At 34.6% G+C, this 26,755-nt stretch overlaps 4 protein-coding genes across 8 annotated transcripts; 1 reads left to right on the top strand and 3 right to left on the bottom strand.

Annotated features, from left to right (window-relative positions):
• The first annotated feature begins 1,013 nt into the window (after positions 1 to 1,013).
• Positions 1,014 to 6,787, top strand: APO1 (APO RNA-binding protein (DUF794)). 3 transcript variants are annotated; one of them, XR_015788983.1, is made up of 7 exons: positions 1,014 to 1,173; positions 1,374 to 1,537; positions 1,703 to 1,776; positions 2,263 to 2,630; positions 2,749 to 3,621; positions 4,316 to 4,390; positions 4,463 to 6,787. XR_015788983.1 is itself a non-coding variant. In XM_022279115.2 (6 exons), the coding sequence occupies exons 2-5, from the start codon at positions 1,483 to 1,485 to the stop codon at positions 3,581 to 3,583; spliced, it is 1,332 nt and encodes a 443-aa protein (XP_022134807.1). In that variant the 5' UTR covers positions 1,014 to 1,173; positions 1,374 to 1,482; the 3' UTR covers positions 3,584 to 3,621; positions 4,316 to 6,787. The 3 variants fall into 3 exon arrangements, 2 of the variants coding, with proteins under 2 accessions (XP_022134807.1, XP_022134799.1); XM_022279115.2 differs by having other exon boundaries at positions 4,316 to 6,787; XM_022279107.2 differs by lacking the exons at positions 4,316 to 4,390; positions 4,463 to 6,787 and having other exon boundaries at positions 2,749 to 3,782.
• LOC111006969 (uncharacterized) lies at positions 4,123 to 6,467 on the bottom strand. The gene has a single exon (XM_022279095.2). It carries the CDS (start codon positions 6,465 to 6,467, stop codon positions 4,224 to 4,226), a length of 2,244 nt encoding a protein of 747 aa, XP_022134787.1. The 3' UTR covers positions 4,123 to 4,223.
• Positions 6,788 to 7,917: 1,130 nt separating the features above from the next.
• On the bottom strand, positions 7,918 to 19,261 carry LOC111008126 (uncharacterized). Of its 3 annotated transcripts, XM_022280722.2 has the most exons (18): positions 19,040 to 19,260; positions 18,267 to 18,339; positions 16,910 to 16,953; positions 13,599 to 13,641; positions 12,779 to 13,027; positions 12,433 to 12,555; positions 12,043 to 12,114; positions 11,808 to 11,852; positions 11,622 to 11,701; positions 11,481 to 11,545; positions 11,343 to 11,409; positions 11,114 to 11,227; positions 9,710 to 9,783; positions 9,405 to 9,502; positions 9,266 to 9,325; positions 9,110 to 9,178; positions 8,975 to 9,028; positions 7,918 to 8,227 (listed from the first exon to the last, which is right to left on the bottom strand). In XM_022280722.2, the coding sequence occupies exons 1-18, from the start codon at positions 19,144 to 19,146 to the stop codon at positions 8,162 to 8,164; spliced, it is 1,503 nt and encodes a 500-aa protein (XP_022136414.1). In that variant the 5' UTR covers positions 19,147 to 19,260; the 3' UTR covers positions 7,918 to 8,161. The 3 variants fall into 3 exon arrangements, with proteins under 3 accessions (XP_022136414.1, XP_087976468.1, XP_087976469.1); XM_088120342.1 differs by lacking the exon at positions 11,343 to 11,409 and having other exon boundaries at positions 11,110 to 11,227; positions 19,040 to 19,261; XM_088120343.1 differs by lacking the exons at positions 13,599 to 13,641; positions 19,040 to 19,260.
• A 1,109-nt stretch (positions 19,262 to 20,370) lies between these two features.
• LOC111008150 (putative leucine-rich repeat receptor-like protein kinase At2g19210) lies at positions 20,371 to 26,705 on the bottom strand. Its single transcript, XM_022280752.2, is given in 13 exon segments — positions 20,371 to 21,079; positions 21,324 to 21,513; positions 21,606 to 21,668; positions 21,790 to 21,916; positions 22,893 to 23,104; positions 23,206 to 23,357; positions 23,649 to 23,729; positions 23,806 to 23,877; positions 23,994 to 24,065; positions 24,138 to 24,276; positions 24,367 to 24,846; positions 25,253 to 25,795; positions 25,907 to 26,705. Coding segments are annotated over 13 exon segments (2,643 nt in total). The 5' UTR covers positions 25,998 to 26,705; the 3' UTR covers positions 20,371 to 20,658.
• Positions 26,706 to 26,755: the final 50 nt, after the last annotated feature.

Below are 26,755 nucleotides of genomic sequence, written 5' to 3'. Positions count from 1 at the left end.
CCTAAAAATATGACGTGTTGTCGAGTTCGGAAGAGACACGTTTACGGACTTCGTTTAGGTCGGCTTGTCCTCTTAGCTCGGTCCGTAACCGCTGACCTGAACAATCCTTAGGAAAATTTCTAATTCCATCCGCGCCCCAAATCGACTTACCTCTCTTACCGTGACACGTGCAGGTCCAAATTCGCATCCAACAAGTATTATACAAATATGTCTGTTGAGTTACATTTTTATCCTTGGTATCAATTTTCACCCTAATTTTTTATTTCATCAAATTACATCATAAACTTAAATAAATGTTTCAGTTTGTACATTCAATCTAATTCGGTTAATTCACATACTAATTTAAACAAATAATTCAAGTTAAGATTAAAAAAAAACTAACTAATTTATACGAAAATCATACTTAGATAAAAATAATTAAGTTGGATGGATGCAAACAAAAAATCAACCCATGAATACCTGTACCAAAACTCATAAATTTCAATATTAAAAGAACAAACTTTAACCCCATATTTCTTTGAAATCTTATTAATTTTGTATCAGACACGTATTTTATAATTTATTCCATTTTTCTAACCAAAACAGGTAAAAATGGTAATGCTTATTCTAATTAAAATTCCAAAATTTAAACAAATTAAAAAATTGCATAAATTGTCAAATATTTCATTTATTTCCATAGTTCTCTGTTTAGATACGTCGACATTTCTATCAACATATCTATGTATTCATGAGATCAACATTGTTACGAGAAATAAATCGATATTTTCATCGTAGTACAAGAAAATCTACAAAATATAAAAAATATTAACAAAATCTCACTAATATATACATAATATTAATATTAATTTATTTTAAAATAAAAAATATTTATTTGTTAATTTCTCTAATTTTTATACAAATATCCATGATTTTCATTATTAAAAAAAATTAAAAACATTTCCATTCACATCAACAATTTTTTTTTTTTTTTTTTTTTTAAACATCATCCCCACCAACATTTAAAACCTTGTATTCGTCTCTCGTTTGCGATTTTTTTGTTTTTCCTTTATTTTTTCTGTGATTAGATAACCGAGAGCTACGGAGATTGAAAGAGAAGCGAAGCGAGGCGCTTCAATTTGGCTGCGGAATCGTCCTTCTTCCACCATAGACGACGCAATTTCTCCTTCTGCTTCGGTAACTGTAACACTTTCAACTTTGGCGCCATTTTCTTCCTATTTTTCTCTAATTGAAAGCTACAATCTCTCGAAATTGTTCCACATTACTGCTATATTGTAGCTCAGCTCTTCACTCTTCATCGTTTTTGTTTCTGGAATCTAGAACTTTGGCGACTGTAAGGCATAGCGCTTGAATCTAATAATGGTTTGAATTGGCAGAACGTTATTCCTCCTTGTTGTGGAGTGACATCAATTGTTCTGTCGGCATCGATTCCACGTTTGGTTTTTTTTTTCAAGGTCGCGAAACAGCTAGAAAACCATTGGCTTGATGCTCCAGAAGCTACCAGCGGTTTCTACTTGTGTTTGGGATCCATCTCGAATGGGTAGAAACTAGTTATCTTTTCCCTGTGAGATTGAAGTTTTGTTCGTATTTTAGGAATAGAGTCCTTCATCGCTCCATTGTTATTCGTCAAATAAGTCTGAGAGGCGTGTTGTTAGTGAACAATGATAGGAGCTTATGTTTGACAGATTTCACTGCATGATTGTAGGTCTCTTCATTGGTAATTTGGAGTTTACGACCCCGCAGCTGTCTGCACTAAGATCACTTACTCCTCGAGTAAAGGTTTAGATGCTTAACCAAAGAACCTCTTCAGTATTCTGTCTTTTATCTCTTGTTATTTTTAGTGATTCTGTCGATGAAATTACAAGCCTAGCTACGAATTTGGACCCTTTGGCAAGCGATGCTTATATTACCAGATTATGATATTGATTTGCGATCTTTCTTTGAAATCCTAAAGTGCCCTTTTTGGTCAATATTTTTTAAACATGAATACTCTCAATTTTAGTTAGTAATGTTTCTGTTGGTTCTTCCATGTATGACACTGTACTTGTCAATCACTCACTGCTCATTGAGTTCTTGAAAGCTCTTACTCTTTCTTTAATACTCTGTATCTCTTGAATCTGAGGTTATCCTCCTTTTATGCGAGTCTTGATTTCACTTTGCACTTGAAGATAACATTTGTTGATTTGTGGTGGTTGTCCTAACTCCTGTGACTTGTGAGAGACTCTTCCAGACAAATAAGATCTTGCAATATTCTTTCTATTGCAGTTTGCGCATAAATTGTTGTCCGAAAAAGTGCCAACATCGCTAAGGACTTTATCCTATACCAGTCAGGAATATGGAAAAGATCCTATTTCGAGGAAACGAGAAGTGTATCGCCAGAATGTGGATCTTCCAACCGTATTGCCTAAAAACAAAAAGAAACCCTATCCTATTCCTCTAAAGAAAATCAAGCAGGCTGCTAAAGCTGACAAAGAGCTTGCACAAAAGGGTATAGAGAAACCGCTTGAACCTGGGAAAAATGGGTTACTTGTCCCAGATTTGATACCTGTTGCCCATCAAGTACTGGATGCCTGGAAAATTTTGATTAAGGGCCTTTCACAACTTTTACATGTTATTCCAGTATATGCTTGCAGGTTGATCTTTTCTGGTCTAGAAATTTCATTATAACATGTTTTTGGAGGGGTTTTTTAGCTGTGTCCTTTTAGTCTTTCATTTTATTATGCCATAATATCAATTTTGGATTCTGTGCAGGGAATGTTCAGAAGTTCATGTAGCCCAGTCAGGCCACCGTATTCAAGACTGTCTTGGTTCTACCAGTGCAATCCGTCGAAGCTTCCACTTATGGGTCACAGGTTCTATCAATGATGTCTTAGTCCCCATTGAGTCATACCATCTCTATGATCCTTTCGGTCGGCGCATTATGCATGAAACACGATTTGAATATGATAGAATTCCAGCTGTTGTAGAGCTCTGCATCCAGGCTGGTGTGGATATACCAGAGTACCCTTCACGTAGAAGAACTAAACCCATCCGGATGATTGGAAAGAAGGTGATTGATCGAGGTGGAAATATCGAGGAGCCTAAGCCCTGGAAATCTGTTGATTCCTATCCCCTTCTTGATTTCGATACACAAGGAGCTTCTCAACGATTTGCACCTCCTCTACCATTAGATGTCCCTAGAATTGCTCAAGAAACAATCGAGGCATATGAAACTGTTAGATCTGGTGTAAGGATGTTGATGAGGAAGTATACAGTGAAGGCATGTGGGTACTGCTCAGAGATTCATGTGGGACCATGGGGCCATAATGCTAAGCTATGTGGAGAATTTAAGCACCAATGGAGGGATGGAAAGCATGGTTGGCAGGATGCAACTTTAGACGAAGTATTGCCTCCAAATTATGTTTGGCATGTTCGTGATCCAAAAGGCCCGCCATTGATGGGTACGTTAAAGAGGTTTTATGGTAAAGCTCCTGCTGTGGTTGAAGTGTGCATGCAGGCAGGTGCACAGATTCCCAAGAAATACTTGCCCATGATGAGGCTTGACATAGTCCTTCCTGACAGTGAGGAGGCACGGTCTGTTGCATAATTGTGTTGGCCAAAGACATGAAGGCTTCATTCATACAGGTCTATCTAAGGCCTCTACATTACATCTTCAATTTTCTTAAGTAAGAAAGGAAGAGAAAATCTTAAAAACCCTGAAAGCAAATACAGCCTAGAATGCTACATTGAGAGCATTTAGATAAGTAAGGATATTAGATGTATATTAAAGTTTTACTTCATTCCTAGTTATAGTGTTTTCCTCGAGTCCATACCAATTAGGTTTTCTAAACCTTGAAATATTTGAATACTTGATAGATGCTACATTGACATGGCGAATGAGTTTGGCATTCAATGATTAGCAGACATCGAGATCTTTGAAAGGGGGTGGTCATTCATGTGTCCAATAGGCTTCTTTTTACTATAGAATTGATCTGATTTTTAACTTTTTCTCGTAATACAAATTTCTTTTCTGTCCAAGACTCAAGAAACCAACTCGAGCATATCAGCATAGCTTAATTGGTCACGGCAAGTAAAACCTTATATAGGATTAGTGGTTCAAGTCTCCCCTCCTTGAAAGGTTGACATCACTAGAGGACCCTTCTGACATTGGTTCATCTAAAACATAAAAGAATATGAAAAATCTCTAAAACCCCTCTGCCTCTATTTACTCAACTGTTAGTTATATCTCATAATATATCAAGTATACACCTATAATCAAACATGCCCTCTGTGTTTCTTATCTGTGCAGTCAAAGTTTCTAATATATAGCAAATTTCAGGCCTTCGAAATTCCGATGGACCTTCAGATACAAACGAGTGCACTCGATTACCCATTTCAATCCAACTGCAGCCAGGTTGCTTCTCAGCCTTATTTTCTTTCATTAAAACCCTGACTCTCTCAACCATATCCCATCTCCTTGCCTCAGCATGCAGGTTTGACAATAGTACATAATTTGAGGCATTTTCTGGTTCAAGTTCCAAAAGCCTCTCAGCTGAATACTTGGCTAGCTCTAAATTCTGGTGTCTTCTGCAAGCCCATAGCAATGCACCCCATATTTTTGCACTTGACACAGTTTTCATACCCTCTACTATTTCCATGGCTTCTCCTAACCTGCCCACCCGACCAAGCAAATCAACTACACAAGCATAATGCTCTGATGAAGGTTTTATTAAGTATGTCTCAGTCATGCACTTGAAAATTTTCAAACCCTGATCCACAAAACCTCCATGGTTACACGCAGATAACAAGCCAGTGAAGGTAACTTCGTCTGGAATGACTTCTCTTATCGACATCTCTTCGAAAAGTTCAACAGCTTCTTTTCCATACCCATTTAGTGCATACCCAGCTATCAAAGAATTCCATGAGACCACATCTTTATTGTTGATCTCAGCAAAGACACTTTCAGCATCTAGGACTCTCCCACTTTTTGTATACATGGTTATGATCGCGTTTTTAACAAATAAATTGTGGCCAAAACCTGTCTTGATAGTGAGATGGTGAAGTTGCATTCCAACTTTCAAAGCAGCAAGATTGGCAGATGCTCGTAAGCAACACACGAAAGTTGATTGATCAGGTTTCTCCTCTCCTTGCCCTTTCAACAATACGAAATGCTTCAGTGCCTCGTAGTAGAACTCATTTTGCACATATCCTGTAATCAGAGAATTCCAAGATACGATATTCCTCACTCGCATCTCATTAAATATCCCGAGCGCTTTATCCATCTGTCTTGCTTGAGCATAACCAGCAATCATGGTATTCCATGAAACCATATCTTTGCCTACCATTTCTCGAAACAAACAGAGAGCTTCATCCATTCTTCCACAATGAGTATAGCCTGTAATCATGGTATTCCAACAAACACTATCACGTATGGAGATTTGATTAAAAATCTCATTGGCTTCATCCATTCTGCTACTTTGCACATATCCATTGATCATTGCTGTTTGAGCTGCAACATTCTTGTAAGGCATCATATCTAGAATTTCCCTTGCCTGAGAAAGCTTACCGACTCGAACATACCCATTGATCATGGTAGTCCATGATACAGAGTCCCTTTCTGACATTTCCATAAATAGCTTAAAAGCGTCGTCAATTTGGTTGTTTCGTACATAAGCTCCAATCATAGCATTCCAAGAAACTAAATTCTTACTCGGCATCTCATCGAAGAGATTCCGAGCCTCTTTGGTCCAACCATAATGCGCAAGACCAGAAAACATTGTCACGTAGGACACCGCATTCGGAGTCGGAATTTTCCTGAAAATCATCCAGGCAGAGTCCAGATCACCAACCTCAACATACCCGTCCACCATCAAATTCCATGAAACCACATTCCTTTCTCCCATGGCTTCGAAGAACTGCAGCCCTGACTGAATTTCACCGTTCTTGGTGTAGCCTGCTAGCATAGAATTCCACGAAACTATATTCTTGACCAACATTCCATCAAACAGTTTCTTCGCCTCGTCGAACCGTCTCTTCTTAGCATAACCTGCAATAAGTGCATTACAACAAACAGTATCTTGCTTATCAGGAAGCAAATCGAAAAGCTCCCTCGCCTTTCCGAGCTCCCCAATACGTGTGTAACAAGTTATCATCAAAGTCCACGAGTAGAGGTCCCTTTTATACATTTTATCAAACAGTTTAGCGGCTTCATCAACCATGTCATTGTGCAAGTACCCAGCGATCATGGAGTTCCATGAAACCAAGTTTCTCTGAGGCATTACATCAAACAACTTCCGTGCATGCTCTATCCTTCCATTTTTGGCATAGGCAGAGATCATCGAATTGTACGATACAGTGTTCTTCTCAGTCATCTGCGAGAAAACTGCAACAGCTTCTTCAATGCGACCCGATTTTCCCAACTGGGAAATCTTCAAATTGTGGTTGAAGACATGGCTTCCCTTCTCCCCAATAGACCTGAGGCTGGATTTCATCTCTCGAACTCGCTAGAAATGGAAATGCTTTTTGTGGATTCTTTGGGACAAGCCAATTCATGCTCAAATCATTCAGGAGGAGCAGTGGTTGTTGGCAAAACAGAATAATTTGGCGACGTAATGGAGGGAAAATACAACATCGTGCCAAATGAAAGTAAGAAACAAAGAAGAAGAGGGAAATAACAGAAACAGGTCGAGTTTAGAAAGACGATGGGTCGATGTGGGTTTTATGGGTTTTGTGTAATTTTATTTTATTTGTTGAAGATTTTGTTTATGCTTTTGTGTAAATTTTTTATTAATGATTAAAATACTTTTTGTGATGTGATGAGGCGTCAAATTTCAGTTTAAGAAAGGATTTGAATTTTTTTTTTATCTTGGTATGGAAGTGAATATTTGAATGGAATATAATTAAATTTATTTGACTATTCACTAAAAAAGAAAATAAAACAAAAATTTACTGATTTAGATATATGTTCGCGAACCTCTCCGGAGGCGAGTCTCAATTCGAGATCGAGAGAGATCTCTTCTTCTGATTCTTAAGAAGAAAACGTTTTCGAACATTTTATCTTGTTTAGGGAGAGGACCCTCGACCGGGAGTTTCACCCAAGGAAGCAAAGGTCAAATTTTTTATATAGAAACACGACTTGTGCTTTTAAAAATACCAAAAGTATATTTTTATCCTATTTTATATTAACATTGATTGTTTAATAAAAACTATATCAATTTTTTAGTAAATGTAATTTCATTTTAATTATTTAGTATTTTTTTATATAAATAAGTGGTAAAACAAAATAAATTACAATTTATTATTATTTTGATCCGGTCAGTAAAAAAATAGGATAATATTAACAAACTATTTAGTTAATATATTTAGAACTAGAAATTTTTAAAAAATGAATATTTTAGTAGTTGTAATATGTCCAATTTCAAACAGCTTTATTAGACAAGATCAATAGATTTACTATTTCCAAGCCTAAAATCTCAATCTCTGTTTAGTCATCACACCGTTGAATTTGTGTACAGCATGAAATCATTTATTTGTGTACATAAAATTGCTTAATAATTCTTAAATCTTAACTCGAGACTAACTTCAAATGAAAGGTTTAATAAATAATAAAATAATAAAAACTTAAAATTGAAGGTCCAATTCGTTTTAAAAAGAATTCTTGGTTTGAATCGAACTAGTATGAGAGATGATAGATTTATATGTATATATAACATATATCCTCTGACTTTAAAACCTAACCATTTCAGTCTTAGAACATTCAAAATAAAAATATTGTTCCATATCCATTTTAATTTGAATTAAAAATAATAAATATTTAGAAATTTCATACAACAAAATGACCTAATAAAAATTTGGAAGGATATATTTCCTTACACAAATCTTAAAACATGAAGCAATCCTACCTTGAAACATATTAAATAGAAATTTATTTATACAAACTAATTATTTAAACTAATAAAATAATAATAACCCATTTATATAAAAGGAACAAGACAACCAATTTATAAATACTTCCCACAATTTAAGAACTCTGCCTACAAATACCATGACTCGGATGTTGGAATATCACTAAAATTATAAATTAAAAGAATGTATATATCTCTCAACTTTTTAAAAGCAAACTCTCCCACAGAAAAGAAATGAAAAATAAGAAATAAAGTAGAAAATTGCACTGTGGGAGAGTGAACTAATGTGACGGATCCTTTGTTGCTGATTTTTTCCTCATAGTCCAGAATGCAGCATAATACCGGTTCTGCAGAAATCATAAACTTCCATGTTTCAATGCAACCAAATGGAGGAAAAACTAGAATAACAAAAAGTCAGACATGAGAACGGGTTGTAATTATATCGCATATCATCAGCTTGAAAAAATAATCGAAACTGTCAATCTCGACGTAGTTTAATGGTGCACTCATTCCTCCTAATATTAAAGGTTCAAGCTACAAAACGAGATGAGAACAGATTCTAATAGTCTTTTTAGGTATTTCAAGATCGCATATCATCGGCTTGAGTTTTTTTTTTTCTCTATATCCGTGTGTCCGGGCCAGTTTGCGTGCACCTCAACTAATTACTATCTAACCGCCTGACCCTACTACATTTGGTTGACAAGGTAACTCGTAGGATATTAAATCCTAGATAGGTGGCCACCATGGTTTGAACTCATTCCCTCTAGTCATCGGCTTGAGTGTTCAGCAATCAAAACTATCAATCTCAGCGTTTTTTAATGGTCCACTCATACCTTCCCTAATATTAAAGGTTTAAGCTACATAAACAAGATAACAATGGATTACAGTCTTTTTAAGTATTCCAATATCGCATATCATCGGCTTGAGTATTCAAGAGCATAGTTTAATGGTTAAGGTACCAATACCTTCCCTAATATTAAAGATTCAACCCCACCCCATGAACTCAGAAAGTGAAAAGAAAACAATCAAAATTACATGAATGCATTGTGTTAATAATTTTTTTTTTTATCTGTGAGTGTCAGAAGAAAGCTTACTTGCATCATTGATCTAGGATTTGTTGTGTACGTTGTCTCTACTGTCCTTTCCTTCTGCAAGATGAATGAGTCATTTTTTCAAGTCCATGTTAACAAAAAATATGAGAAAGAAAAATGACTATCCTCTACACTTACCTCAAACACGAAGCCGTAATGCAATATAATTCTTTTAACATCCTCCAGACTTGGTTCAATGGACATGTCCTGAGGGAAAAAAAAAAAAGTAATCGAACTGTTCAGTCTCAAAGAAAGTTATGGGGCAATTAGTTAAGGGATGACAGAGCAGCGTACATCTTCTTGACCGTACATATCCGCAAAATGGTATAGTAGAGGACCTAGATTTATCCACACCTGTCACTATGACTTGTTAAAACGTGTTCGGGACTAATTCGTAGTTAAAACGTTGACGAGAGAGAGAGAGTGCTCTTACTCCTCCATCTTTCAAGATTCTTGATATGACCTCAATATATTCAATAATATTATGAGCAGTATCAATGAAAAAACAAGTTACAACTGCATCCCAAAGTCCTGTACGCAAACCAAACAACATGAGAAATCATAATACATAGTTTTGTCAATGTCCCTATTAAAGCTAAAGATTCAATCATTTGACAACTATCAATGTTGCAGTAGGGATTAGAAATCATAGTGTAATTTTTTACTGGCATCTTTAATACCATCAATAAAGTATTAAATACATAACTTGTTAGGAGCCAACTCATACAATTTGCTTACCTACTTGGCTTGGATCGCTGTATACTTCAACAAAATCACCACCGCACATTGAGAAACCTTCAGTAATCCCTGCACTGCTTGGGAAAGTTCTAATGTAAGGGGATAGTGAAACTGAAGATGCCTATCTGGCATACAATCAAGATGAGTTAATTCTAAGTTTGAATCTTACGTAGGTCCCCAACTTTCATTCTTACTCTTTTCCTAAACTTTCAAATGATTTGTTTCAACGCTCCAACTTAGAACTTTTCTATTTTAATTCCCTGCATAAAAAACTAGTCTTTGGTGTTAAACCGTTAATTTGTCAGCATTTTTTTTAATAGAACAAATTGAGGATATGGGGTCTGAACCTCCGACCTCAAGGGAGTGGGAGGAGTAGATGTCAATTACTGGTGAGTTGTGTTCATATTGACAATTTTTCAGCATTTAATTTACATGAATTTGGTTCTGCTTTGAGACCGAACTCCTAAGCCTACATGTGGCTTCAACTATTTGTCCATGTTAACACCTACCCATAAAAAACAAATGAACAAAACACGTACCTTAGGCCTTAGGGTTAGGCTGACTAATTTACAGAAAGGTCTAAAATAGTTTTCAAGCTTCTGGAAGAGATCACTAACTTCAGGGCTTTGTGGCTCTTAAAAACAAAGGAATTTGTCACTATCCTTTTAAGTTTTATCATGTTATATATATACTTAGAATTAACTATTCTTATATATATATATATATAGTTTTTATGCACAGTGTACGAACTAAAAAAATAATTATATACTTTCTAAGGAGACTAGGCAAATAAAGAAATTAAAGAAAATCTGAAACCGAATAAACATTTTTTCTCAATGGTTCTATATCTTATAAATTTTTTCAAAAAATTTAATAATACTATAAAATTTATGCTAAAGAAACAAAGTTGACATTTTTATCCCAAAAAAGTGAAATTTTATTCTCAAAATTTATTCTTTCTCCCGTTTCTTTTACCATCCATCATTTTCACACACACACCAGCTCAAGGTTAAGTGTCCAACAAGTGTTAGATGCCAGAGAGTATAACATGCTACGGACACTAAAGTGCTGGTGCTTCTTAGCGGAGGCTGGTGAATGAAGCCTATAGCCATCACACTATATTATAGATAAGTTATCACAAATATTAGGACATTCTTTATGTTTATAAACTTTTTTTCACAAATAATACCTCCCACTCCACAGAAATCTGATAACTTTATATATATATTTTTTAACAAGATACGAACTTTTCATTGATATATATATATATATATATATATATACTAATTATCCACAACAAAGGAAAAAATGACGCTGTTGAGTAACAATCAGAAGTGATTCAGCAATAACATACTGAACCAAATAAAAGGACCAAAAAGGAGGACAATGTCAGACAGTACCTACCTTGCGGGATGAATATCTGGCACTGAAACAGGACGAAGTTGATCACTATCTGAAAGTGAGTTGCTATTGCCGTGGATCCAGGGATATATTGTCCACTCACCAACCTTTTGAGTGCTAAAATTCAAGAATGCCATTTATAAATAAATATGTGAAAGTGAATAACCATGATTCAGCAATAACATATTGTATGTACCGAGAATAAGGAGGTTTCACATAAAAGCTTTCTTACTGATTAAGAATAAAACTCGAGCATATCATCATGTAGTATGAAAATTCATTCCCCTGACTTATAAAACCTGTTTCATAGTTTGGAAATATTAAACTTTTCTGTACAATTAGATACTGAATGACAACATCACATCCATACCTAAACATGAGATCTCTAGGGCCAGTCTTCCAAGTCCAGCTCCAGGGACTAAACAAGCAGGAGGACTGACGAACGAAATGCCCCAGTTCAGATTATTTAATCTTCTGACCATAATTGAAGCAAAAAGAGCATTCAACATACCTCTCTTTTTCCCGATTTGGAAACAGGTAATTTAGTTCTTCAAGGATGGGCTTGTAGCACTGGTCACGCTCTTTTTGACCCTACATTAGATTAGAAAAGATAATGGATCAATATTGGTTTAGACAATGAAGAATGGATCAATATTGGTTTAGACAATGAAGTCTCTAAAAGATAATAAAAAAATACCTCAGCAGCCCAATCCCTGACTACATTCCTTATTATACAACGGACCTGAGCAAGGGGGGAAATGACTGATCAATTCCAAAATTGACGATGGAAATAAGTTCCAAGTCTTCCGTATTTGCTTAGAATGTTAAAAAATAAATGAGAGCTTTATGGAATTAGCTCCTATACACGAAGTACAAGCATAACCCATCCTTTTTCTTTATTGTTATTATTACTATTAGGAGTACAAACATACCTTATCAACATCAACCAATGGAACATTTAACTGTAGAGATGAGTCCAACCACTCATGAGATGCTGAGCACCCCTGCATGTGTTACATCAAACTATAAGTTTAATAACGCATCACAAGGTCATCTTCTATGTCAGAATGCATCGAGACTAAATGAAACCACTAAAAAATGGCAAAAAAATTTGGAGCTTACAGTAGAAGAGAATTTTAAAAATTGAAAAAAAAAAGGGACCTAACAGTTTTAAGGATTTCGTCATCTCACTGTAAATTACTGAATACATTATGAGAGAGAAACTAATCTGATTTTTATGATATAGCTAATGAGAGAAGATTTAATCAAGTCCAACAATTAATATAAAGTTGTAGAATTACGTAAGGATTAAAAGAAGTTACATTTCCATTGCAATCAGAATCACAGTGTCCACTATGTATATGTTTATCTGTCACTTCGTTCTCTTCCAGATGTTGATCATGGTTCGTATCAGCAGGATCATGGTTAACGCCATTTCCCATTTCCTGTCATATAAAGATGTCAATTTTTCTCATTTTTCAACAAGACTAAAATGGAACAATTTAGCAATAAATCTCACTGCATGGTTATCTATGCATGACCCAACACAAGAGATAAATAAACAAAAATAAAATATAAACTGATCGTGCAATTAAATTGAACATTATCATACAACCACACCGGGTGCATAAATATTCAAAAGAGCTATTTTTCACATTATTGCTGAACCTCGTTGATAGTTGATGTCTTAGGCGAATTGGTTGCACCACCTTCAGGACAGCAGATTTGTTTGGATTCCAAAGAGCACATCCTTCCACTTGTTGAGGTTGCCTCACCACAACAAACAGTGCTTTCCCGAGAAAATAAATTATCATTGACGTTCCTCTCTTCTTCACAATGATCATTGTGGCCATGATCATGATATGGATCATCACAACAGTCAGCATCTTGGCTCATGTCGAGCGGTGGTTCAAATGCCTGACATAAATTAAAACATAGGGGAAAAAGTAATGTAGACTGCGTTACTTTAACCAATTGGAGATCTAGCACACGACTCAACCCTTAGCATATATGTAAGAATGCCGTTAAATTAAATAGGACCAACAAATTAAATGAACGTGCAATGGAAAAGAAAGAGGGAGGGATGGTGAGAGAAAATAAAACACAAGAAAATAGGTTATCATCAAGGTTTGGGAAGTAATTGGTGTTGAGGTGTTCCCTTCAATTCACCTTTCCTTTATCTTTATTGTTTATGCTAGATCATTCAATATCATCACACATTAACTTTTTATTTGTATTCAACCCAAGGGTATATTAGTATGGTAAATTAAGTGAAGATATGATCTCAGTTATCATTTATTATTTCAGTGCTCTTTCAGTTCTGTTTCATGGAAGAAGTTGTTTTCAACTTTTGAAATTTATACATGTTGAAATTTAGTAATATTTGATTGTCTTTTTAATTTTTAATTAGGAGTTCTTGTTCTTCCTTCTACTGTAAAGATTATTCATCGATTAAATTTTAATGCTTAGAGAGGGAGAAAGTGCAAACCTCAAGCATGTTGAAAATGAAATATGAATTCATGGAAACACACCTGCAGAGTTAATTTGTCAATTGTTACATTCTGCAAAATTCTCATAATATCATATTCAGAAAGGATGAGAGCTTATACATAAATAATGGATCATATTCCTTTAACAGGGAAAGAATATACCACTCATGTTCAAAAATTTACCAAGTTATAACTCATGAAACTATTGTGATGAAGGGCTCGGCCTGTTTAGAATATTGTTTATGAGCATCCTATACGAAAAAATATTTTGAAGGAGATCTGCTATAAACTAGTTTTAGTATTAAATAAAGGCTAAACTATCAGTTTCGTAGACATTTCTGCTCATCTTATTGAGAGGAAAACAGAACGAGTTCTGAAAACCTGCAGATGGAGAGGTCAGGGAACAGAATATATTCCAAATTGTGTTTTTGGTATGGAAGTCTGTTTCCCCTTACACACATGCATATGGAATACTATACACACACCTACAGAGTGTACTTTTTCATTAAATCCCACAACATCATCACAAAAACAAAAGAAACAAAACAAAACAATATATATCATAAAAGAAAACCCCTTTGGCCAAAAAATTTCTTTTTTCCGACTATCTGTTACTATTTCTCCCAACAACAACAAATATGTTTTAGTAGCCAGAATATTCATAAGTAAAGTTGAGGCGAAACCAAACACTAACTAGAGAGATTACAGAGGGAAAAAAAAACCGCTCCAATTAGCAAAAATAGTGATAAAGAAGAGGAGGGTAATTTTACTAATGAATTTAAAAATTTGTAGTCCAAGATTCATGGTATTTTTATTATCTTTTTCACTCCTTCCAAAGTTTGTATCTTTGAGAAATTTTTGTTCCCTTACATTAATCAACGAAAAGTTTGTATCTTGTAGAGACTAAGGTTGGAGAGAATCCAATGTTCTATTCTCATTATTAAAGTCTATATATATAGACAAATATACAAGGTTGACCTAATCCTATAAGGAGAACGTAAAGGACAAATTAATATTAATATAAGAATATAAAATATACTAATATCTATACTCTAACATATCTCATTAAAAAAATGTAGCCCAAGAAGAGCCATGAAACTGCAGTCAACCCACCCACCCAACCCCCCCCCCCCCCCCCCCCGAGTTCCCAAAGAATCCTAAAATTAATATCTTGACATTTCAATTGACATGGCATTTAAATATTTGGTAGGATTAGCCACCAATCGGAACTAAAAACTTATAGCAAGAAGGAGCCATCTAAGTGAGTAGGAACCAAAAACCTTACAAGTGATTAGGAACCAATTGCAGTTTCTCAATAATCTTTCAACAATTATTTTTCTTTTTTTTTTTTGCAAGCTTGGAACTTTTCTACAGATCAATAATTGACAATTGACAAAAGGTTAAACAGGGAACAAAAAGCCACTAACAGATGCAATTGATCGGCTCCATGGTTGCAGCAATTCTTCAATTTTTTTTTGTTGGGCATGGTAAGAAAAGAATAAAACTTGTACCTTTAAAACACGCCTTTGAAGGAACAAACCACTTTGTTGTGACCTCTGACCTTCTAATGTACATGTAGGTCTTATTTTGTTTAATTTCAACAATCTAAAGATGATTAAAATGGTCATTTACATACGCACTTGATTCGGGGGTAACATTGATACATGGAAAATAATTCAAGCAAAGAATCCATCAATTGGTTTAATCTTCTATAGATTACTAAACAATATGACCAACTTTTTTACCCCCAATATCTTCCACATATCCATTCAGTGAAATCAGCACATATCCTTGAGAATCATTAGAGGGGTCTAAAAGTTATACATATATATTTTTTTTTTTTAGATAAGAAACAATTTCATTAATAGGTGAAATTACAAAAGGGGAAATAAAATCCCACAAAAGACCAATAGAGTTACAGAAAACACCTCTAATTGGTTAAAAGAGAGGTCAAACTATATGGAGTGAAAATAAGGGGATGATTTACACCAAGACATAGCAGTAAAAAGAATGCTATCAAAAAGAGTGTTGAAAGGTAGCTCTTTATCTAGGAAGAGCCTATGATTCCTTTCATTCCAAATTATCCATAGAAAGGCACGAATGAGATGCTTCCACATAGTCTCCTTTGCTTTCTTTGCTTTCTTGAAAGGGTGTCCCACAAGGACAAGTGAGAGGAGATCGAGTATCTAGGAAGAGCCTATGATTCCTTTCATTCCAAAAAATCCATAGAAAGGCACAAATGAGATGCTTCCACATAGTCTCCTTTGCTTCTTAAAAGTTATACATATTCAAAGATTAGAGAACCTAAAACCAAAATGGGGCATGTGCAGGTTGATACTTGATAGGTTGGCGAACGTTTTTGATGCATCTATGAAGGAAATGAAATTAGATGGCCACTATTATGATAACACTTCATTTCACTCTGACTAGTAAAAAGTACGGTTTAAGGATAGCCTAAAATACAATCTGCTTATTCCTTACATCAACAACAGATCTATTAATTTGCAGGCGGTCGTTTTTAGCAGGTGGTCATTTTTAATTTGCAAGCCCTGAAGAAGTTTTCTACTCGAACCTCTCCACATTCAGTCTTTGTCTTTGGTTTTTACTTTGGCATTAGGATTAGGTTTAGTGGTGTTGCTTTTGCAGTTTGTAGTTTGTGGTTTTGACCATTTGTTCTATTCTCGTGTCTTCTACATGTTTGTTCTTTGTTGGGTGTTTTTTATCTTTGTATCTTCTACATGTTTGTTCTTTGTTCGGTGTTTTTATCTTTTTTTTCGCTCCAGAAGTTTGTATTCTAAACAATTTTCTTCCTTTTCATCTTATCAATGAAAAGTTTGTTTCTTGTTAAAAAAACAAAAGATCTTTTATAAGAATCAGTTTCTTTGATAATGAAATTGGAAAAACAAGAAAAACAGAGAGGAAAAACGTGACACACGTTTAACTAATAATTACAAGCATGCTCTCCTAATCACCAAACTTGGACAATTATCGATCTTTTAATATTCTAAAAAAACCTACACGAGCATAGCTCAACGGTAATTGGCATATATCTTCAACCAAGAGGTCGTGAGTTCAATCACCCACCCCCACATGTTGTACTCAAAATATTCTAAAAATATCTAAAACAGTGCCATTAAAGAAACATGAAGGCAATTTGGTATCCCCTGTAGTGATGATTACATCATTCATTCATTCCACATATATGTGCACTCTTTTATGCACCATATGTTAACTTTTGCAAAAAAAATACCAAACTTATAATAGCAAATTTGGTATTCTAGACCATAAAATCTAGGTATTGAAAATCTACCTTCTCAGTTTCTCAAACTTCGAGGGAAAGTGTGATAATAGAGCCTGCACAAGCAATCCAAATAGTTGATCAATAAACGAACTTAGAATACCATAAAGAAAGTGAAAGGAAACATGAGATAATTACGAGTCGAAACTATTAAACTGGTGGAAGTGTTCAAAATGATAAAAGTAAAACAGGCTTGAAAATATAGTAGTAACCAATTAGTAATAGCCACTTCTCCTTACCCCTTAGCTCATAGCTAATTTGATTTTCTTTTTCTTTATAAGAAACGAGATGATATGAAATATAAAAATAAAAATAAAAAATAAGAAAACAGAGACTAGATTACAAAAAACATTTTAACTTGTCAAGAGATCATTGAGCCTGTAGTTTGTAAAAGGGAAATAAAAATATTTACACCAGCAATGAGCTAAACGAGGTTACTTTGAAAACATAATTATTGCTAATGAGGAATAACCAGTTTTTCCCCATTGCTCCTTTGCTCATAAGTGTTAAATGAGGTTTCTTAGTTCTTTTGGGGCGCATTGAGCTTGAACGATGTCTATCTACCTTGCAACATTTATTGTATCTTCTCTTTGACTAATACAAAATTATGTTTCATGTCACAAAGGTTGAGGATGACGAGGGACATTGAGATAATTTTCAGGGTATTAAATTGTGAGTGTTTTCTATGGTTTTCTTAATTACTCTTTATTTTTTTATTTTTTAATAACTGGGAGTCGAACCTTTGCTTTCCTATACCCAAGGGCACCCACGCCTACTCCAAGACTCGAACTCCGAAGACATCAAAAGTTTTTGGTATTAAACTCACCAGAAGGTTCAAATTTGAGACCTCTAAGCCAATATGATCAAGAGTTCACAAGTCCTTGCCAACTAAGTTGCCCCGGGGCTACTCTTTATATTTTATTCTAACAATTGTAGCTTTTTAAGAAATTTTATTTTTTGTTTTTTGTTTGTAAACTCAACTCCTATGTTTGAGCTATTTTTTGTAGGCACTTTCTTACGTACTTTCTTTCATTTTAATAAAAGCTGGTTTTCTTTATTTAGAAGAGGTTTTACAGGGAGGAAAAGGATGAAAAGCTAATTATCAGTAACCAGAACCACTTGAGAGATATCATGAATCAACTGAAATAATTAGCATAATGACACATATAATCGCAGAGTTCAAATTAATTGTTACTTTCTTAACATGAAAAATGGATTTTACTCAAAAAAGAAAAAACATGAAAAATGGATTTATATATCCATTAAAAAATACCCTCGATAATTTAGGCAATAGCATAAGTATCAGAAAAACCCAGGTAGATATTTACTAGCTTAAAAGGATTAAATGACAGAAGAAGTATCAAGATACCTTATGTGCAGGCGGAAGCTTATTGAATGAACGTTCATATCTTTTCACGTCTTCTTCTGCAGCCTCTGGATAGCTGCATCAAAATTCACGCATTACTGAAACAATATCTAAGATGAGAAGAAGAACAGACAGCAGTCAGACGCTGATGATTATACAACTAGGATAAAAACCTGAAATAAGGAACAAGGAAACTCTGCATTGAGAATATGAAAAGGACAAGCAGGGGAAAATCCCAAGGCAAGGGAAATCAAAAAACAACTGCACTTAGTGTTAATCAATTAGGACAAATTTTATTTTCTTGACAGAGAAAACGCGATGGCTCCCTATGCTCTAATGCATTAACCATTTTTCCTTTTTTAGAAGAAACAAAAATAATATATTGAAGAACATGGTCGTACAAAAAATAAATAAATAAAATCGGTTAAGTTCAAAGACTCTAAGATCGTTATAACAAAGCACCTGCCAATTGGAACAAGAACTAGCCAATACTTTTTCTTCGACAGCTCTGCTCGACTTTAAGCTTCTTCTACTATTTTAATTCAAGTACTCCAATACTAAAGCTGAAATCACATAATTCAAAGCCATACCCAATACACCCTGTAGACCCTTACTCTTTCAATTACCAATATGCGCAGCTATATATGTTTCAAACGGAAGAGACTCGATCATTGATTAACAATCCAGTACATGATCAGCGGAAACCAATAAAAGGGAACGAAAGCAACAGATTAAGAATTGGATAAAGAAGAATAAAGGCGTAAGCGTAAGCATACTTGAGGTATGCACTGATGATACGCCTGAGCGATTTGACTTCGAGGGCTTCTTCAAGCTTCCTCTGACGAGTTCGTTCTTCATCTTCCTCTTCTCTCCCTCCAGACATGTTCCTCCCGGTTCCGCACCGAGAGCTCAGTGGTGTGAGTCAAAAATGGCGACACTGCAGAGACCTAAACGGATGAGCGAGAAGAAGACAGGCAGGTCACGGGGCGGGCTATTGACAATTGTTATTTATACCTAAATTTAAGGTGCGGTTGGTTTTTTTTCTTTTTACTTTTTTATTCTTTTTTTTTAGGTATATAAAATAAATTTATGTCAAGATAAATTAGATTTTGTAAATTGGGAAATTGGCGCCAACTTCACTTGCATAGATTTTTTTTCTCTCTTTTTAGTTTTAACTATAAAATTTATTGGTCTAGTTACTAATTTAAGAAGGGTAAAAAGCTGGATGAGCTTAGAGTTTGGGTGTTCAAAAATATTTATTCGAAAAATTAAACCTATTTGGGTTGGGTTGAATGGAGATTGGGTTCAAAAAAATAAATTTAGTTGAATCATATCAAATTTTATTATTAATTTTAAAACTATTTCTTTTACTTAATATATAATTATTTATTTTAATTTTGTTTTTTTATGAATTATGTATTTTATAATTCTTTAACATATAAATAAACATTTACTTCCACGCCTCACATGTTATACTAAAATAATAATAATAAAAAAAATAAACATTGACTTATAGATATTAACTGATATTGAGTCAATGTTAACAAAAATAGGTAAAAAAATGTTCCAGATATTAGCATTTTCCTTTATTATACAATATTTGAAATGAATGACCCACATGATATAAACCAATCAAACTAAAATATTTCAGGTTTGAATTGAGTTAATTATTTGATAAGGATTGTTTCGATTGAATAAGTTTACGCAAACAATTGAGTTTAATCTAAAAATTACGTCAACCCACCACCCGAGTTTAGAGTTATACTCGTTCCAATGGAGTTTGATTCAAAACAACAAAAATAAATAAATTTTGGTTGGAGATGAAAAATCGCAAGCTTATTGGACGTTGCAGTAGTAAAATTAATCCATGCATGAGTTGCTGCATTATTAAATAGGTGATGGATGTCATTCAAACTACCATTTTCAAAACTAAGAGAATGCATTAAACAAAACTCTTCCCAAAACGAAGGCTTAAAATACATAAAAAAAAGACACCAACTGAAATGAAAATTCTGTTAGAGATGCTATACAAAATCTTATGAAAGGTTTCTATGGCAGTGAATGAGAACTAAAACACAAAAATATGAAGACAGGAAAAATCAGAAGAAAAGGAAATTAATCTTCTTGCTTGCTAAGATAGAATGGCAAAAGCTCATATTTTCAGAGTTGATGTACAATAAACTCCAAAACCTATGTAGTGATGGTGCTTAGTTTTATGCATATAAAACAGTCTCCATTGCTAGATCCACACCATATTGCCCCGATCAGACTCTTCCTCGAATAATCCTGAGTTACTTACACCTTTTCCATTGAACCAACACTGACCCGATCGGGCTCTCACTCGACTCTCTACAATAGATTGCTTTGAATCACAGATACAAGTTACAAGTAGAAGCTATCTAGCAAGAGGTGTTACTTCACTCTCTCTAAAATTCCTACTAACTACATTCGATTTTCTCGTATCAGAATCGACATTTTTTCTTTTCCGAGCTTTCTCTAATGCCAAGCACTCACTCAACTCTATAACCACTTCCTTCATGCCTGGCCTCTCACTGGAAGTCTGTGACAAACATGTCATAGCAATCTCCACTGCCTTCCAAGCAGAACTTAAGTCAAAGTTTCCTCTTAGCCTCTGATCTACAATTCTACTTATATCACCTGTTTTCATCAAGTGCATTACCCATTGGCTTATATGGTATTTACTTGAAGAAGCTCTATCGATTAGGAGGACGCCATGGGAAGTGACTATCTCCAATATAAGAGCTCCGAAACTGTAAACATCACTTTTCTCAGTCAATCTGCCAGATGCATAATACCTGTACCCAAGAAGAATATGACTTGCTAAGCAAATGAACGTATAACAAGTTTCATATATTGATTTCTTGAGTCTATTTGGGGTTATTATTAACGCGCGCAAAGTCGAGTCAATCGCCTACTTGTGTGTCAAAAGATTTTTTATTTCACATAAAACTGCCCTTTTGTGTTGTGTGCCTGTGAAGATCAGAGCCTTTGTTGCTACCTATTCCGATAATTTGGGCTACTATAAAATGGAAAACTTACTCAGGATCGAGATATCCTTCGGTACCCGCAACGACAGTTGACAAATGAGTATGACTTTCGGTTGGAAAACTCTTGGATAGACCAAAATCAGCTATTTTGGCTTGAAATTTTTCATTCAAAAGGATGTTTGCAGACTTCACATCTCTGTGAACAATTGGAGGCTTACATCCATGATGCAGATACTCCAATCCTAGATTTTTAAAGCTCATTCAAGTCCAAGAGAAATCAGAAACAATATAGAAAACATTATAATAAACAGCAGAAGCAAGAATTGTGTTCAACCTTGTGCTGCATCAACGGCTACTTGCATCCTTTCCTCCCAACTAAGAACACTATCATTTCCACCTGCATCATTTTAATCTTCTGTTAGACTTCATCAGTCAGTGTTAATGGTAACGGAAATTTAAATGGAAAAAAAAAAAGGAAAAAAAGTGTTTTTGCTAGAAATTGAAACAGCAGCAGCAACCTGATAGATTTTCTTTTAAGTTTCCTTTATTTATGTACTCATAGATAAGAACCAGGTTGGTTTTTTCATAACAGTATCCGATAAGGCTCGTCAAGTTTCTGTGATGAATTCTCAGCAAAAGTTTAACCTGCAATATAAACAAAAGACATAATTGATACTACCATGGACGAGTCGCTGCAGCTTTTTTGTCACAACAAACGATTGGAAACGTAGAAGGCCAAATCAAGGATTGTTCAGTAATTGGAAAAACAAAAATGCAACCATATCAAAGAACACATTTGGAGTTGATAGTGGTATCTATTCTTAACTTCAAATTTCCTTCATTTATGGATAATTGGATAAGAAGTTTCATAATCATGTCTTTTATATTTCGATTGTGTCATTTGAAGTAAAATGTATCCTTTGTTTTGCTCCTCTCATTCACTCAGATCCCTTTTGTTTGGATCCTTCTTGTCTTCCAAAAAAGGGAAGAAGTATCATCTTCAGCCCAGCTCTTGCAATTTCATTATATCCCCAAGTTCATGATACAACTTACAAAAGGAGTACTGCCCTACGAATATTTTGTCGTGTATCCAACAGACACTGCTATCTACCAATAAGCTAAGCAGAGAATTTTGATTAACTTAGTGACCTCCTTGGAAAATATAAGACAGAATTAATTTCTGTTTCTGTTAACCAACTTCAACAAGAATCATCCTGAAAGGGTGAAGAACTAGAAATTAAGGACCTCTTTGGTAACATTTTTGTTTCTTGTTTCTCATTCCCTTTTTTTGTTTCGAATTTTCTTAGAACAATGAACAATAATACATTTGGTAACTTTTTTTTTTTTGTTGAAGAAAAAAATAAATAGAAACAAAAATATGTTTGATAACTATTTTCTATTTTTTGTTTTTATTTTTATTTTTAATTTTTCTTAGTACAACAATTTATAGGAGTGGGGATTCGAACTCACGACCTTTTTATCAAGGATATATGCCTTAATATAGGTTGGCTTATTTTTATTTTTAGTTAAAATAGAATTTAGTAGATATAATATATACTCGAACAAATTAACACTTGGATAATCAGGATGGTCTTCATGGACACGGGTGATAATAACTTACCTCTGCTTCAAATTCTTTATAACCTTGAACCGAAGCCTTAAGGACCTTCACGGCAACTTGATTGCCATCCAAGTAACCAAGGAACACTTTTGCAAATCCTCCTTCCCCAATTTTTTTCTCGAAGTTGTTTGTAATACGCTGTATTTCAGAGTAAGATAGCTGCTGTTTCGTTGGCTGCAGTGATCCAAGTCTTATGACGGGATGTTGTCGGGCTGTCAATAAGTGAAGCTTTAATAAGCATGATCATGGAAACTTCCTATTACATGAATATAGAAGTATGTCTTGAAACTCACAACTCTTGCACTAGTCTAACCTCGTTTTCTCCATTTCATTATCCAGACAACTGTTGCAGCTAAAACTAAGAGAACCAGCACTGGTGAGACTATTGCTACAACTGGAATAATGTAATTCTTCCTCTTTTTTTGGCAAGGAGATGAAGCACAAAGATTTGGGTTTCCTTCAACCCTTCCATAAAGCAGTTGACAATATCAAGACTATAAGTTATAGTAGTGATAACTGCCACCAATCTCCTTAAACAGCATTATTCCTGTTCTTTGGAGATGTTGTGATTGGTAAAACATATTGCATCTGTCAAAGAAATCTTTTTGTCTTCATACGCAAGAGAATGGATGAAAGATTAACAAAAATGATAGATTGACTAAGAAATGTGATGAAAACAAACCGAAACTATTGAAACTCGTTTAGAAGAGTTTGATTTTTTTTTTAACTTCAAACGAAGACACAAATATGCAATACCTTATTGAAAGGGATCCATTCTTCGATCTTTCCATGAGTTCACCTGGAATAGAACCAACGAGTGTATTGTCCCTCAAGTCTCTGCAGACACATCATCGGTCTATAATTAGTTTTCTTCCTGAATATATTGGACCACTTTCTGAGAAAAATGACTCACAAGACTTTCAAGGAGTGCAACTTGGATAGAAAAACAGGCACCGGTCCAGTCAAGCTATTGTTTGATAAATCCCTGGCATAAGAAGTTCACTTAGACTGCTGTTGTTGTTACAATGAACAGGAGAACCCATTTTAGTTTCATAATCAGAAACCAACAATCGAGAAGTTTACATAACATTCTTGACTTACAAATATTCTAATGACGAGAGCTCAGATACATAAGTAGCTATTTCCCCCACCAATCCGCTCGAAGATAAGTTTCTGTTGAGTTTAAAATGTCTATGAAATGAGATAAATGAGAATGGAGCAAAGAGAGTATTCTTAAAAACTTACAAGGAGGTGATTCAATTAGGACTGTGGTCATCATAGCTACAATTAAGACCGTGCCACAAAAAGGATTTTGGCATGCATGGATCACCCTGCCAATTCTTTCTCACTCCATACAATGATCTGACGTTCATCAGTGCTGTAACTGCAATATTTAAACGTAAGAAAGAAATAGTATGGTTGTATCATTATATAATGATGAAGATTAATAAACTGCTAGCAATTGAGCACATACTATCCTGCTCATCAGTGCGTGATTGTGAAGCATCTAGCATCCTGTAAATTTCAAGAGCATTGAGGATGGGTGGAAGACTAGAAGTATTAGTTTTTAACAATGTAAATTCAATGCTATATCCACTCATTGGGGATCTGCTAGACACTGTAGTTGAATACATGTAATCAGGAGAGAAGGGTCCAAAAAAATAATCCCCATTTTGAAAGATGTTAAACTCTCTCGAACGGTTGGCTTGGGGCTTTTCAAAATCAGAAAAGTGCATGTATACATGATATTTGGCACTGGGATCTTCAGGAATCCAGTGAAATTCAAGAGGAGTACTGGCATTATCAGTTGTGATAGCAGTGCTCATTACAATTCCTGGTAAATTATAATTGTTGATACTTCCTGAATCAATTGTGGATGAAGTGCTTATAATTTTGTAATGAGGAAAGTTATAGGGCAACCAGATCCGATCACGAACATCATCACTGTACCTGAGAGAGACAACACAGACATTAAGAGCACATTTGGTAAAGTTCCCGTTTCTTGTTTTTGTTTCCTCTATCTAATAAAGAAAAATAGAATTGGATGCCCCCAACACCCATGGATTCAAGAATGATAAAACAATATCTTTATTTATATTTTGAAATAAATTAGAAACAGAAATAAGAAATAATAAACTTGTTTTTGTTATTTCTAAAATTTCTATACAATTTTGAGAATGTTTCTAAAAAACGAGAAACAAGAAAATAAATAGTTGTAAAATGCTTAAGCTTATTAAAAAAATTGAAAACGAGAAACAAGAAACGGGAACACCACTGAATGAACCCTAAATCACAAGCTATGATGACCACAGTCCTAAATCAACAAGTTTAAGTAACTTTTTCGTAAATGGCTTAGCTGACAGTTTTATTGGTAGTTGAACCTATATCCAGCCGTCTATGGAGTGCTAACAATTCGAAATTGGTCATGTAAGTAGCATTTTTCAAAAGCTTGAGCTCCAATGCTGATATAAAAGGTGAACCAAAGCCAGTATTCACCAGACATATGTTTATGGAAGATGTAGGAAGTGCATGTATGACTTCTTTGATTATGATACTGGATTCATTGTTCAATACTACTGAATCCCACTTATTAACTCCCATGTACAAATCAAAAGCCGGTGCTTTACCTTGGCCATCATAGTTTCCGTACATGAAACTCGCTCTGATCAAATACTTGTAACCTTTTCCTTGAGCAAGCTTTATGATGTAACAGTTCCTATCTCCTTCAGGAAAGCTTCTAACATACCAGAATTGCTGTGGAAGAGTGGTTGTGTTGAAATCAGATGATATGCTCTTATTTATACCAGTTTCCGTGAAGTATGCATCAGAAGTGTACTTTATGCCTGTTACTCTGTCTGTGTAGCTAGAATTCTTTGAAACTCCACAGTCAATGCTAATGAATCCTGAACAACAAATTACACAAAGAGAGAGCCGTAGTTAATAGTTATCAATCTTAGAGAGACATAGACTAACTTGAATATGCTATTTCTCCACATTGAAACATAACAACGAACCTGATTCCTCCTGTGCACTAACCAGAAATGAAATAGCTAAAGCAACACAGATCTGAATTAGAAGACAGTAATTTAACTGCTCCATCATCATTAGTCCTTAACTGGAATGAGAGAAGCTACAAATCACGTACTACTGTTCAACTCTTTTCGTTTGTGTTCATTTTTAGTGAGCAACATAGAAATCACCATGATATATCAAATAAAATAGCTTTCAATAATTTGTCAAAGCCATATGTAATGCATTTGACTTCATCCTTTTGAAAATCCATACTACGAGCTAGTTAAAGCCAAGTTGAATTATTTTAAAGACTAAGAATTCTTTGCAGCTGTCATAGTTGACAAAAAAATCTTTAATCCCTTGAAATGGGGTGGATGATTTAATTAATCCAAATCAAAATCATATTATTTTTTACTCTATTAAATTGCATGACATTTATTTAGATCACAAGAAAGCCAGAGATTAGAATAAACCTGCATTGTCAAATTGCGCAAGAATCTTGACCAACCAGGGAGAGAATTAGGGGAAGCACGAACTGGCACGCGGAGAGACAAATTAAAGAAACGGAAAGTCAGAAATAACGAAGGTTGTTGTGTAGATCATAGATGAAGAATCGGAGACAATAGTGTAATTGTTTAGAGCACAAATTGGTTGAAAATTCGAGAGGAATCTTTGGTAATTAGTGGAGTACTGATAATTTGGTACGAAAATCATCTCATCGCTGAAGTAGTAGAGAGAATCATACGCAACGCATGGAAGTATGCAGGGTTTTTGGCGCCAATAGCTTAGAATGGAATGAAAAATAATAAAATTGACCTTTATTTTCATAACCGTTACTTGTTATTTCTTGC

The sequence above is a fragment of the Momordica charantia genome (genome assembly GCF_013281855.1).
Source record: "Momordica charantia cultivar OHB3-1 chromosome 11 unlocalized genomic scaffold, Mcharantia_2.0 BLBB01000011.1, whole genome shotgun sequence".
Classification (NCBI taxonomy): domain Eukaryota; kingdom Viridiplantae; phylum Streptophyta; class Magnoliopsida; order Cucurbitales; family Cucurbitaceae; genus Momordica; species Momordica charantia.
This window is presented reverse-complemented; position numbering and strand designations above follow the sequence as displayed.

Bases quoted from the DNA above. Each gene is read 5' to 3' on its own strand.
- LOC111006969 (XM_022279095.2), bottom strand. From the start codon at position 6,467: ATGAAATCCAGCCTCAGGTCTATTGGGGAGAAGGGAAGCCATGTCTTC.
- LOC111008126 (XM_022280722.2), bottom strand. From the start codon at position 19,146: ATGTCTGGAGGGAGAGAAGAGGAAGATGAAGAACGAACTCGTCAGAGG. The intron at 9,326-9,404 runs GTAAGAGCACTC...TCATAGTGACAG, and splicing joins GAATCTTGAAAGATGGAGGA to GTGTGGATAAATCTAGGTCC. The intron at 9,029-9,109 runs GTAAGTGTAGAG...TTCATCTTGCAG, and splicing joins ATTACGGCTTCGTGTTTGAG to AAGGAAAGGACAGTAGAGAC.
- APO1 (XM_022279115.2), top strand. From the start codon at position 1,483: ATGCTCCAGAAGCTACCAGCGGTTTCTACTTGTGTTTGGGATCCATCT. The intron at 1,777-2,262 runs GTTTAGATGCTT...TTTCTATTGCAG, and splicing joins CACTTACTCCTCGAGTAAAG to TTTGCGCATAAATTGTTGTC. The intron at 2,631-2,748 runs GTTGATCTTTTC...GATTCTGTGCAG, and splicing joins ATTCCAGTATATGCTTGCAG to GGAATGTTCAGAAGTTCATG.